At 39.5% G+C, this 12,396-nt stretch overlaps 1 protein-coding gene across 1 annotated transcript in view; it reads left to right on the forward strand.

Annotated features, from left to right (window-relative positions):
• Nucleotides 1-12,396, forward strand: part of plxna2 (plexin A2) — a 203,044-nt gene that overhangs the window by 78,015 nt on the left and 112,633 nt on the right. Inside the window, exon 4 of the mRNA XM_026920718.3 lies at nucleotides 7,898-8,032. Within this exon, the coding sequence (XP_026776519.1) occupies nucleotides 7,898-8,032 (135 nt within the window). The remainder of the gene's footprint in view (nucleotides 1-7,897; nucleotides 8,033-12,396) is intronic.

Consider the following 12,396-nt stretch of genomic DNA (forward strand, 5'->3'; position numbering starts at 1 on the left):
TTTCTTCACCCACATACTCACACTAAAATGAGCCTCACTGATACACCTCAAGCATTAAAAGTTGAATTCAGTTTTAAATGTATGAAGGATTTAATTATCCAATTAGCTAAGCAATGTTTTAATTGTGCATTCATAATAGGTTCACAGCGCTGGAACACTGAGGGCTTAATTCAGATTTTCAGACGTGGCTAGTTGCACACCGATGCCATGCGTGCCTGTGATTTTATATATATATATATATATATATATATATATATATATATATGGATTTTATATATATATATATATATATATATATATATATATATATATATATATATATATATATATATATATATATACGGGCATTTACCATGTACAATTTCAATGCATTTCCCTGTACAACCTTGGAAAACCTTTCATATAATTAAATATTTCCTGCTATATATAATTCTGAAAACTGAAAACTTTCCTGAGCTAAAATATATTTCCCTTTTGTTCTCAACCTCTCAAGTTCTAGCATTTTTGCATCTAGTTACCACCAAAAGTTAAAAGGGAGAGAATTGCATTTAAAGATTCTAAAGACTACAGTGCATAAGCAAGATTAAAAAGTAAATAAAAACATTTCCACATTTTTATTACAGACAGAAAAACCCAATTTTCCCCTAAACCTGATTTTTTTCTGCTTGCCAGAATTCATCCGCAGTGACATCTGATGGGTTTTCCCAGACTAACAACACATACTTACATATCTTTACAATATACACTTTCATGAAGGCCTCGTTGGTAATTGTAAGTTAAACCTTAAATCTATGTAATTTGTCCTTTCAATAATTACTGTTTCAGAATGAAGAATTTATGGTAGTATAGTCAGTGTAGCTGAAAAGACATTGATGTGCCTCTGTGTCAATGTTGGGAAAGGCCAAGTGTGTTTGTACTGTATTGCTATGGTGTTGGAAATTTGGATAACACTTTGGTAACAAATTCTCTCATGTCAGTTTCATCCTAGAGCTTTTATTTTTAGAGTACGGCGGTTGTAGTTTGTAATCTCTGCTACATATTTGCATTTGTAAAACTTTTATAGGTTGTTCCAGCAACCTTCCTTGGGCAAGTTTTAAGCAAACAGGATTTCTGGTTGTTTTTCTCTGCGCAGGGAAACGTGTTGAAATTTGTAGTCTGTGAACTGAATATGCTTTGACTTTCAGACAGTGACCCTTCCACTGTTAAGATTAAAGCATCTGTTTTCTCTCCATTTTGATAGGTGTGTAGGTAGACTGCTTCAGAAACAATGCATAAGAATCACCCACAAAGTGTAGTAACTTTTCTAAAAAGGCAGAAAATATCCAGCTGCAGCAGATTTCATAGTATTGCAAGTGTGACTGTAGGATATTGAGAAGAGATATATCTTATGTGCTGTTGCTCTCAACTTCAAGGTCCTTACAAGGTCTTTAATATACTGTAACTCTTATAAGGCAGAGCAGTAAGCTAGGCTAAACGACCACTCAGTATATGATAACCCAGAGCTCATCAGTGCAACAGAGAGTCAATACTCATTCTTGTTTGCTTCTTTGAATCAAGACAGCTGATGGACACTTTAACTTTATGTTCAGTTCTAGCATATAGTCAGGATTGCAGTATATTTACTCAGCACTCCAGTGGAGATTCCAGTGAAGGGGGTAAGTGTAGAAAATCCCAGTATGTGTAGCTCTCATAAAGTGTGTAAACCATAAGCTTGAGAAGGACATCTCTCAGACCTGCTGAGAGCTCAGTAGGACTCATACACAGTGGGGTGCCTTGTCTAGGAGTGTGCATGAATATAGTGAGGAAGAAGAGTGTGTGAGCAAGAGAGAAGAGAATGCTTTTCATCTCAGATTGACAGTGTAATCCGTCCTGTGGTCTAGCTCCAATCTGCTGTAATCCATTTTAACTGTGTTGACTTGTGTTGATTCACATTCATTCTTGCTTTATCTGGCTGATTCCGGAGAGAGAGAGAGAGAGAGAGAGTCTGTTCATGCAGCACATAGTAACGGACACTAATTACTTCACGCCTGAGGAGTTTCTCTGAACAGCAAACCCTAACAGGGTCAAATGTAATCTGCTCATCCTGCTTGCGATGGGTTAAAACAGAAGCCTGTGGGGTTAACACGCGTAGTAAGCCCAGCCTTCTCCTGCTGCTAACTGCTTGTCGCCAGATAGCTGTCTTCTAGGTGACAGAACGACATCTGTGCACGCAGAAGCAGACAAGCAGAACTGATAGAGAACACCTCATCACATTCCTGCACTTGAGTTGCGCACTCCTCCACTAAACCTCCCAGATAAATTATAAACAAATCATCAGGCAGTTGTGAGTTTCAGTGTAAGAGCTCATTTAGGGATGTGGACCAGTGGTATTCAGCAAAAAAAAAAAAATTGAGAGGGTCCAGCTACATAACTTCCTTGTGTGAAATGTCTGGGTAAGCAGCTAACATGACTGAATAGCAGCAACAGTCTCCTTTTAATATGAACCATTAGTGATCAATTCATGACTACAAATAAGACACATTAGTTTGAAAGGGATATGTTTTGTTTCTCACTGGTGCTTCATGTTAACACTTGACCAACACCATGAATTCTGAATAGATCTGTTTTGAAGCAGGGAGAATAAACCTTTTCTGTTCAATCAGCTGTAAACATTCTTAAATACATTCTTTCTTTTTTTTAACAAACCATGCTATCACTTCACTAATCAGACCAGAGAAGTCAAATGAAATGATAAATATATAAGTCTGTGAATGCTGATGTATTCTGAAGATCTGCTCCTGAAGGTTCATGTTAAAAAAAACTGGACTCGCTGAACTACAGACAGTTTTCTCATACGTTGATTGGTTTTGTTCGAGTGAAATACTTTGTGCATCTGCATCTGGAGAGTTGTTCATCAGTTGAAGAAATCTGGCCCGGGCCTTATGATATTGGCCAGAGCTTATTTTAATCCCTGTGTATCAATACTGGCACCATCTTGCTGGTAGTAATGATCTACAGAGTCATGATTGTTTCCTTATGAATTCATGCTCAACATCAGTTTAATCAGTTTCAGCTCAAGAAAGCTTTATTGAACCAGGCTGCATCAGATACAAAAAATGATAATATTTAAAATAAAAATAACAAGAAGCAGTACACTAAAATCTATGAAATATTATATAAAAAATTCAGATTTGTGAGGAGAGAGTAGGAGGTTTTTACTGCACTCTATCAAGTGTTGATGTTATGTATTTTTCTTAACTGGAACATGCTTCTATTAGTTTGGCTAGACATTGTCATAAAACAGAACAACTCACTGTCACAAGCATAACACACAAATCACATCATACTGTTCATTCAGACCTCTGTGTGTGCATATGGCTCTTTGAAAACACAATAGATTTTCTTTTTGGCTGTGTTTATTAATGGAGAGAACAAGGCAATTTCAACTTCTACAGCCCTCCCTCGCACCCCATCGCTCTCTCTGTGGCGGTCTCATTCACTTCTGCAGTAACAGTTTTTTTCCCCTAAGTCCCAGTCTGCCTGGATTACACATCTAATCCATCACCTATGTCAGTTTGAAGAATTCAGGTGCCAGCCAATGTTCCCTTTCTTTCTCCCTCTCTCTTTCTCTCTGATGGTTTAAAACAGATTCTTTTGTTCTTCCTGGTGTACTACAATAGCATCTTCCATAATGTGCGTGTTACAATCGTGGCCTTCAAGTGGCTCATGTCACTTCGCATCCACGCACCCTGAGCATTGAAACAGTACTCAGCCTCAGAGGGAGTGTGAGGAAGGGAGGCACTGAGAGAGTATGGAAGGGAGTGAGAGAGGCATTCTGCTTTGATAGCAAGCCCATGGTGGAACTCGAGAATTCTGTAACCGTGGTCGTGCTCAGAATAAAGAGCAGGAACCAGCCAGGGGGTTGACGTGGAGCCCATGTTGCCAAAGACACTTTGACTTGCATATTATTGTTAGACATAACACACACCCACACACTTGTTTTTCTATACACATGCAAGTGGACCAAAATTGCATGTAGATTCATTCAAAAACAATTCAGGCAACACACTGTGTGTTAGACCACCCACTAGCCGTGAAACTATCATTCGATCGGAAAACAAACAGAAAAACAAAATAGCCTTGACAAAAGTAAAAGAGCCTGCAAACAAATCTTTGCTTTCTTTTATACTGTAGCTAGAGTTCAGTCTGAAGGAATAATCAGTAAGGAGTGTGTGAATAATTAAAGGCAAGAGAGACAGTGAGAGAATGTTGGAGTGAGCACAAAGAAGGGGAGATGAAGGTGAACACACAGCAGATGAGAAATGCTCAGTGAAGTCTGTATAACATGCCCTTTACAATGGATCTGTGTGTGTGTGTGTGTGTGTGTGTTTGTGTGTGTGTGTATATCTTGGACATTCATACACTGTCCAGTGTTGTACATACAGATGGAGTGAAACTTGGCTGTGTATAACACAATGTGTTTTACACATCCTGTAGTTCTCTAGTGGCGGCGCCGTAATGTAAAAACCAGCTGGAAAAGGCTTAAATTTTGAGGCCTTGACTGAATCACACACACACACACACACACACACACACTCCCACACACAGAGAAGCAGCTCACAAATGCAGGAATAAAAAAATGCAACCACAATACTGGATTGGGACTGAGAATAAATGTTCCATTAAATAAAAACCAAGTTCAGATGGGAAATAGAGAGAGAGTTCCCTAGATTTCACACATAAGCAGCATGTCTGCGTCAGAGAAATCATAGCCTAAGAGATCTTTTGTCTGCTCCACGCTGCTTATGACTCACTTTTGTAGGAATAGAGAAACAGGCCACTTTCATCAAGCAAAACTAATGCGTATACGTTCAACACTGTCAGCGTATCATGCTGTATGAGGACAGTTGGAGTGAGGCCAGCTGTAATTACAACACCGTACACTCAAAAATGTAACATGAGACACTGTCTCAGTAAACAAACCGAATATTTGTGTTGCTTCACATTTCCTATGTTAGTGTAATGAGTATCGTCACTGTACAACTCTTTGTGCAACTACAGTACATCATGATTTATTTCACTTTGTATAGAACGTGGGAGTGTGTTATTCAGATTGCTGTGGAGTCTTTTACGCTTCACTCGTATGTAGACGTTAAAGAAAAGGACTAACGTGGTAAAAAAAAAGCACAGCAGGACATATGGGGTTGAATTTTTATGCACTTAAGTCAGCATCTCACAGAGCTGGTGTAGCCTGAAAAAATAGTTAAAATGGAAATATCTTTCGAGGGTGAACAAATCAGTAGCTTGTGCATCTGAAGAAGCAGATTAAATTAAAGCAGACTACTACATTTTTATTCAGAGTTGCTCGGCAGATAAGTAGGCTTAATAAGGGTAATTAATACCTAGTAGGCATTTGAGAAAGTGGTTAACAACCTCTTATCTCCCATCTACCTATCATAAAAAAGAAAAAAAAAACACCTTATTGACTTTCACTAAGCATTTTTTACTTGATGTGTATGTTTCATGATGGAGCAACACTCTACAAGCACACACTCAACCATGGATGCATTCTGGTCATCAATAGGAACGATGCTTACTAGTTGAATAAATTGACAGGAACAGATGACAGAAACATTTTGACAAATCAACAATACAAAACTGTGCTAATAACATGTCGAGTGAAAATAAAGATGCAGCCATCAAGGACGTTTTCAGGACAGGAGGAGGATGACGGCTACATAGGATCTTCCTCTCCCCAGGAATTATAGTGTTCACTTATTTTCATTAGTCAGCGTTAACGCATTTAATTAGATAACTAGCTTGGGTTAAATTGCGTTAGTCTGTAAATTACGTTAACATTACATTGTAGTTACTGGGCAGCTGAAACATGAGCAGATTGGAGCTTTTACTAGTTAATGAATACAGTATTTTATCCGTCACTGATGTTTATTCTGTGAAAATCATGGCTAAACAATTTTTCAGATTTGCTTTTAGTGTGAATTTGCCTTCAGTATTACAATATGGAGCCAACAATACTTGGGTATGACTGTGCATTCATAAATGTGTGTGTGTATGTGTGTGTGTGTGTGTGTGTGTGTTGCATGCTCTGGTTAAGTAGACTTTTACATCATTTCACACTCTGTGAACACGCCACCCTTCTCCCCCTCTGTAACTACAATCCCTTCAGCAACCTCCTGAGCAAGCTCACAAGGCCACAGTCACATACCTACCATGCACCAATGCTTTCTGACTCTGAATGCAGTGTACCTCTGAGTGATCTCAGTGTGTGTAGTGGACACAGAGGTCTCGGTGACATATGGTCCTTGTATCACACCCGTGGTCAGATCAGGGTCACGCTCAGGTCAGAAAGGGAAGAGGAAGGTGACATGCTTTATGAATGAAGGTATTTACCTTTAATGACTGTGCGTTGGCACACCGTAAATGTCAGGTTAGAGACTTGTGAGTCTATGGAGACCTTTTGCCTCCCTTAAGAAGCAGGGTTTTCTCATCCACAGCGATAGGTATTTGGTGTTTAGTGATGCTGGACTGTTTGAAGCATGCGTGCTGGATGGTTTTATCCTTGACTTTGCTCAAGGTCATGTTGCTGTGGAGAAGAAATTGCCATACATCAGGCTTGATTTGTGTTTTGGGTAAGCCTCAACAGGTTTCACCCATCATGACTTCTGGTTTTGGCACCGTTGATTGGTTGAATGTGAAACAGGAAGGAGGTAGTAAATCGTACCTCGTCAAATACTGTAGTCATTTGATTTGCTACAAGAGAAAAAAAGCTGCTTTGGATTTAAAACACATTTTCATTTACCAAACAAGGACGGATTTCATTGCACTGGGTCTGCGTCATCAGGCATAAATCTGGAGTAAAATATACAGTATATACAGAACTTCAGTATTTCAGCGGATTGAACTGAGCACACACAAAAAAAAAACACTGTAGCAAAACGGATAAATGTATGAAAAAAAACAGGCCATACTCGATCCATGAACCATGTTTCTGTAGCAGATCGTCTGCTGTAACTTGTTACGGCCAATCACATGAATTTATGTAAATTACATATTCACCTGAAGACAGCTTTTCAAGGAAGAAAATATGTTCTGGTCTGAGTAATTAAGTCATGACATGGCTTGTTGAATAAAAAGACAAAAAAAAAAGCTGGACACTGCTTCATGTTCAAAACAGATGCTTCATCTGTTCAGAGTCTGCCGTGCTAATAAAAAGTGGTAGCCTGAGGTGGTGCTCTGAAACAAAACCACCCCACAATTAATAATGTCTTATTTATAGCCATGATCTCATCACTAATCGTTTAAAAGGTAACTGATGTCATCATTCAGTCATGTTTGTCATGTTAGTCGAGCTGAGCATTTTATGTAGATGGACATTCACAAGTTTTTTGAATAACCCTGATACCAACAATCCTACTGTCTCATTATATATCATTTCAGCATGTAATCTACAGTCACAAGATATTTTTTTCAGATTGTTTTCTATACGGCTTTGTTATCCCTGGGGTTGAAAGAAAGCCTCCAGACAGGGCTGTGTGGTTTTCCCCCTCTTTTTTGTCATTAAGTTCTCTGCACATTGTTTTCTGTATTGACGCGCCATATATTCTGCCATTGTGAAGTCCCACTAGACAGATGACTGACCTCGAGTCGACCCCGCCACACACAAGCCACATATTTGTGTGTCTGCTGCCAGTAATGGATGTTTGTTGAGTGGAACTGAATGTCTTACTGATTAATAAATGACATGTCCATGTCCATGTAAGCGCTCATAACCTGACTGTTATCGTTAGTTATTTCCATACTGATAACTGATCATTTGCAAAGCATACCAGGAAAAAGGAAGCTATGTGTGCCAGTGGTTATTTGCTTATGTGTGTGTTACTTCCTCTTCCTGTTTTAGATCCGTGTGGATGGGCCTCCTTATGGCGGTGTGCAGTACGAGACAGTGTCCGTCGTTAAGGACAGGAGCCCTATTCTCAGAGACATGGCCTTCTCGCTGGACCATAATTACATCTATGTCATGTCTGAGAGACAGGTCAGTGTGAGACACAGACACACACACACAATCTTTATTGAACACATATGTAGCTTCTAGTCAATTAAAACACATTTGCCCTGTTTTCCTGAACTACTGAGAACAGAATGGAAAAACTTACTTAAAACTCAGTTCGAATGGAGCTCTAAGGGCAACAACACAACTATATGATGCAAATTCAAAACATCACATTGTAACAACACAGTCTTAGGATGATATAAAGCTGATGACAAAGTTGTTTTGATGTAATTTTATGCAAATTTTCAACACTAGGGTAATACAGTAAAGACTTGTGGGTAATTAGGCTGAAGGTGTTGTGGTGTCCACATGCATTCTCATTAAAATGGAGGCATCTTCATGTTTATGTGTTTACATAGATGAAGCATAAAATCCTTCTAAAAATCCTACCTCTGAAAGGACAAAATACGTTAACTTAGAGCTTCATTTACAAAAAAAACCAAAGCAAAGCAAAACAACAACAACAACAAAAAACAATGACTGAATTATTACTGAAAGCATTCTACAAAATATGTTTAGTGACTGCCCCAACAACTGCCCTTAGACTCCCATTATCATTAAGTTTCAATTAAAAATGTTCCATTCTTTTGTCAGTATGTGAAAATATGTGTTTGTCTCTGTTCTTTTCTTTTCCTTTCTCTTCTGATCTGTATGTTTCTGTTCCCTTCTGTTGAATTATGTTCTCTTCTGTTTTGCTCTCTTCTTCTCTGTTCTCTTCTGCTCTGTTCTTTTCTCTTCTCTATTCTCTTCTTCTCTGTTCTCTTCTGCTCTGTTCTTTTCTCTTCTTCTCTGCTTTCTTCTGTTCTTATCTGTTTGTTTCTGCTCTCTTCTGTGCTATTATATTCCTTTATGTTCTGCTCCGTTCTGTTCTGCTCTTTTCGGTTTATTTTCTGTGCTTTTCTCTTTTCTTCTGTTCTGTTCTTCTCTCTACACTCCATTTAAAACACCCAGGGCAAGGGAAAAAAATATATGTGTGTGTGTGAAGAAATAAAGGCATGTAAAGTGACTGTGTCAGTGGGGATGAGACGGTGGCACTGGACTGGAGAGGGGGAAGGTGGAGGAGTGAAGAGAGATGGAGGGAAAGAGACAGAGAGCAAGGTCACCTCTCTGTGGCTGTAATGAAGTGAGTGAGAGTAAAATGGCAGCTAGGCATCAGAACTGTCATATTAAGCATCAGGAGCGTCAGGGGAGTGGAACATGTCTGTGAAAGGAGACACTGTGGAAAAAAAAAATGAGTGTCTGTGATTGATGACTGCCCTGCTTCCTTTTCTGTGGACATTTTTAGCACTTGTGTTGGATAGCACATGTCCCAGTGGTGTTTCAATTGGGACCATGTGGCCTGAGTGAAGTCGGGAGGGTGATACGGAGGTAATGAGAGAGAGAGAGAGAGAGAGAGAGAGAGAGAGAAGCTACAGAACTTTTGTTAGTGCGATGTCTAGCTGTACTCTGTGCAGATGTCATGAGCTGCACACATCAGTGCACACAGAGTGGCCCATGTGAGCTCTGATTAGAATTCACTCCCAGTGGAGACAGAAAAGGAAAGAGTGAGTGAGAGACAGAGAACGAGACTTACTGAGTCAGCAGCTTATGCATTTATGCACACACACACACACACACACACACACACACATGCACTCTTATATTTCGCAAGTGGATAAGCTCCCAGCACTCTGTCAACTTTATAGCCTCATGCATCTTCCCTGCATCACGCAGACCTTGAGACAAAGAATTAACAACCAATGATGTACAGCTACATACAACACACATTCATGTACACTCCACATTCCTTTACGTAGTTGTGCAGTCCTCAGGGGCTGATTTTACCTCGGCCCTCACGCAATTGATCTAGCTAGTGTGGCAGAACAAAGACAGATCACATCATAAAAGAACCATCAGCAGTTCCTGTCCTCATCTCACCCCCTTCTGGTCCATGCTCCCAAAGCGCCATCTGATTAATTCAGCATCACTCAGTTTAAAACCCAGCCAGAGAGACTTAGACCCTCTGTCATCCTAGCTCATATATGGAGAACTCTCGCTCACCTGGCTTGGACACACACTTAAGGAACTGGATTAGCGCACTCTGCTCTTAGAAGCCCGATTTGGCCTCTCTTTTATTCGCTCTCTTGAAGTTAATAAGACAAAAGCAGGCAGCCTGTAATGTTACAGAGCAACTGGAAGGTGTAAAGTTCTCTGTCCTAAAGATGCTCCTGTGACGGAAAACTTACTGTCTGTTACAAAGCGCTGACAACCAAGACTTCTCCCATAAATATTGTATAAAAGTCTCTTAAGAGAAAGCTTCACCAGTGTTAGATTATGTGAAGCATCCACCAGACAAGTCCCTGGGAAATATAGCTGTTACTATAACCGAGCTGTTACTATAGAAACAACAATCTATTGGAAAAAGTGCATTGATACAAAACTATAATTTGTTGCAGCAGGAACTACAGTCGGGGCTGTGCTGTTAGAAAATTAATCAACACCTTCTGCACGACAGCTACCAGCCAGGGATAATGAAGGCTAGCACGGTCTTCCTCCTAAACACATAAAGCCAGACGACTGCATCTTTTCAAACTGTTGCTCATGCTGCATCACAGGGCAGTGTAACGCACGCAGAGGAAAGAATGTCTAGTGTCGCTGTGATTGAGAGAGTATTTCATCCCTTTCACCCAGACAGCACAGCCAGTTTGGATATTACTCGCAGCCACAAGATGCCACATCACTGGGTTTCGAACCTGCAATCTCCCTACTCAGGATTCGAAAACAATATCTATCTCTTATACCTGCATTCATAGCCTCCAGCCATTTAAGCAGCTGTTTTTGTTAAACTGGCTCTTTATTTCTGCAACATAATTTATGCAGAAAGCCTAGGCAAGTTTAGAAAGTATATTTTTGACTGCCACAAAGACATGACATCTCAGGTCAGGTTTTTCCAGACCCACTACACACACACACACACACATATATACATATACATATATATCATATATAATGAAATATAATAAAAAATAAAGTGTTCACCTCATGAACACTACAACAAAAGAGGTACAGTAGAGAAATATTTTTGTTCCCAAGGTATAAATAATGTAAATGTTCCCTTTTCAAAGATACAACAGCAGTCCTTAAAGTCCAATTATATCCTTTAATGAGGTTTCTCTACAGTTATGATCCTCTAACTAGAGGTACAAAAGACGTACCCTTGAGGCCACCACTCCAGTGACAAGCTTTTTGTACAGTTTAGTCCTTTTATTTCTGAGAATGTTTTTACATATTCATGACTGAGAGATAGATACTGGATAATTTCTCGGCAGTTCTTCAGTCATGCTATCATGCTAGCAGGTTTTGTGTTAAAGATGTATACAGTATATTGTACATCTTTGTCATTATGTCAGCTTTTTCCAGGGGCCAGTACACTACTCTACATTTCTATGTGCCCCAGCTCCTGCTTATGCATTAGGATAATGCAAAAAGAACAGGATTAAGTTCCTCTCTTTGTAACTGTAACCTCTGCCCTCTGCCCACACATTACAGTTTTGGTAATTTGCCGAATTTTGTATAGCCTGCTCTAGAGATACACAGTGCAAGACCGCAGAAAGATTCCAGAAATAATAAATAATGTAAAACACTGGAGGAAATTTTTCTTCAGACAATTATACAAACTGCATCATCTGCTTTTTGGTTACAATCTGCAGTGTATGTTGCAAGGACGTACATACAAATAAACAAATTATTGTGCACCAGTCTGACCTTAACGCCTTAACCAACACACAGAATACACACACACACACATGCTACACATAGAACACCCACATAATACTACAGATAGTATTAGCATTCAACTGGGACATGCTCACACTTATCCATGCACCCATTTCATATTTACATTCTGACTTCTCTTTCTAATTTGCCATATATTGTCCTCAAATTTCAAAAATTTCAAACTCAAATTTCACGTTTCAAGCACATTCTATTCATTCTATATGCATAGTTATCCTTCCCTCACAGGAAAATAGAATTTAAGTATTCTTTTTGATATAGATCATCGTGTATACTCCATGTAACACATGATAAAACCACACACACCCTGAGAGACGATCATAATTCTCACGCTCTTGTCTCTGTGCGTCTGTGGAAGTGCTTGTTTTGGACAGTTAATGACGACAGCTTCCAGAATGTTAACGGTCTCGAGTGACTGGTTCATTTTCGAGCAGTGCTGTGGAACGGATGGAAGATGCAGCTGCTAGGTTCCCCTCTCTGCTCCTCTATTAGAAGTAATGTGAATTCTTACGGAGACTGCGGGGTACTGTGTCATCACTGACAGTAATCAGAGAACACGGAGCGAGCGCGTG

This window comes from Pangasianodon hypophthalmus, chromosome 16 (genome assembly GCF_027358585.1).
Source record: "Pangasianodon hypophthalmus isolate fPanHyp1 chromosome 16, fPanHyp1.pri, whole genome shotgun sequence".
In the NCBI taxonomy this organism is placed as follows: Eukaryota; Metazoa; Chordata; class Actinopteri; order Siluriformes; family Pangasiidae; genus Pangasianodon; species Pangasianodon hypophthalmus.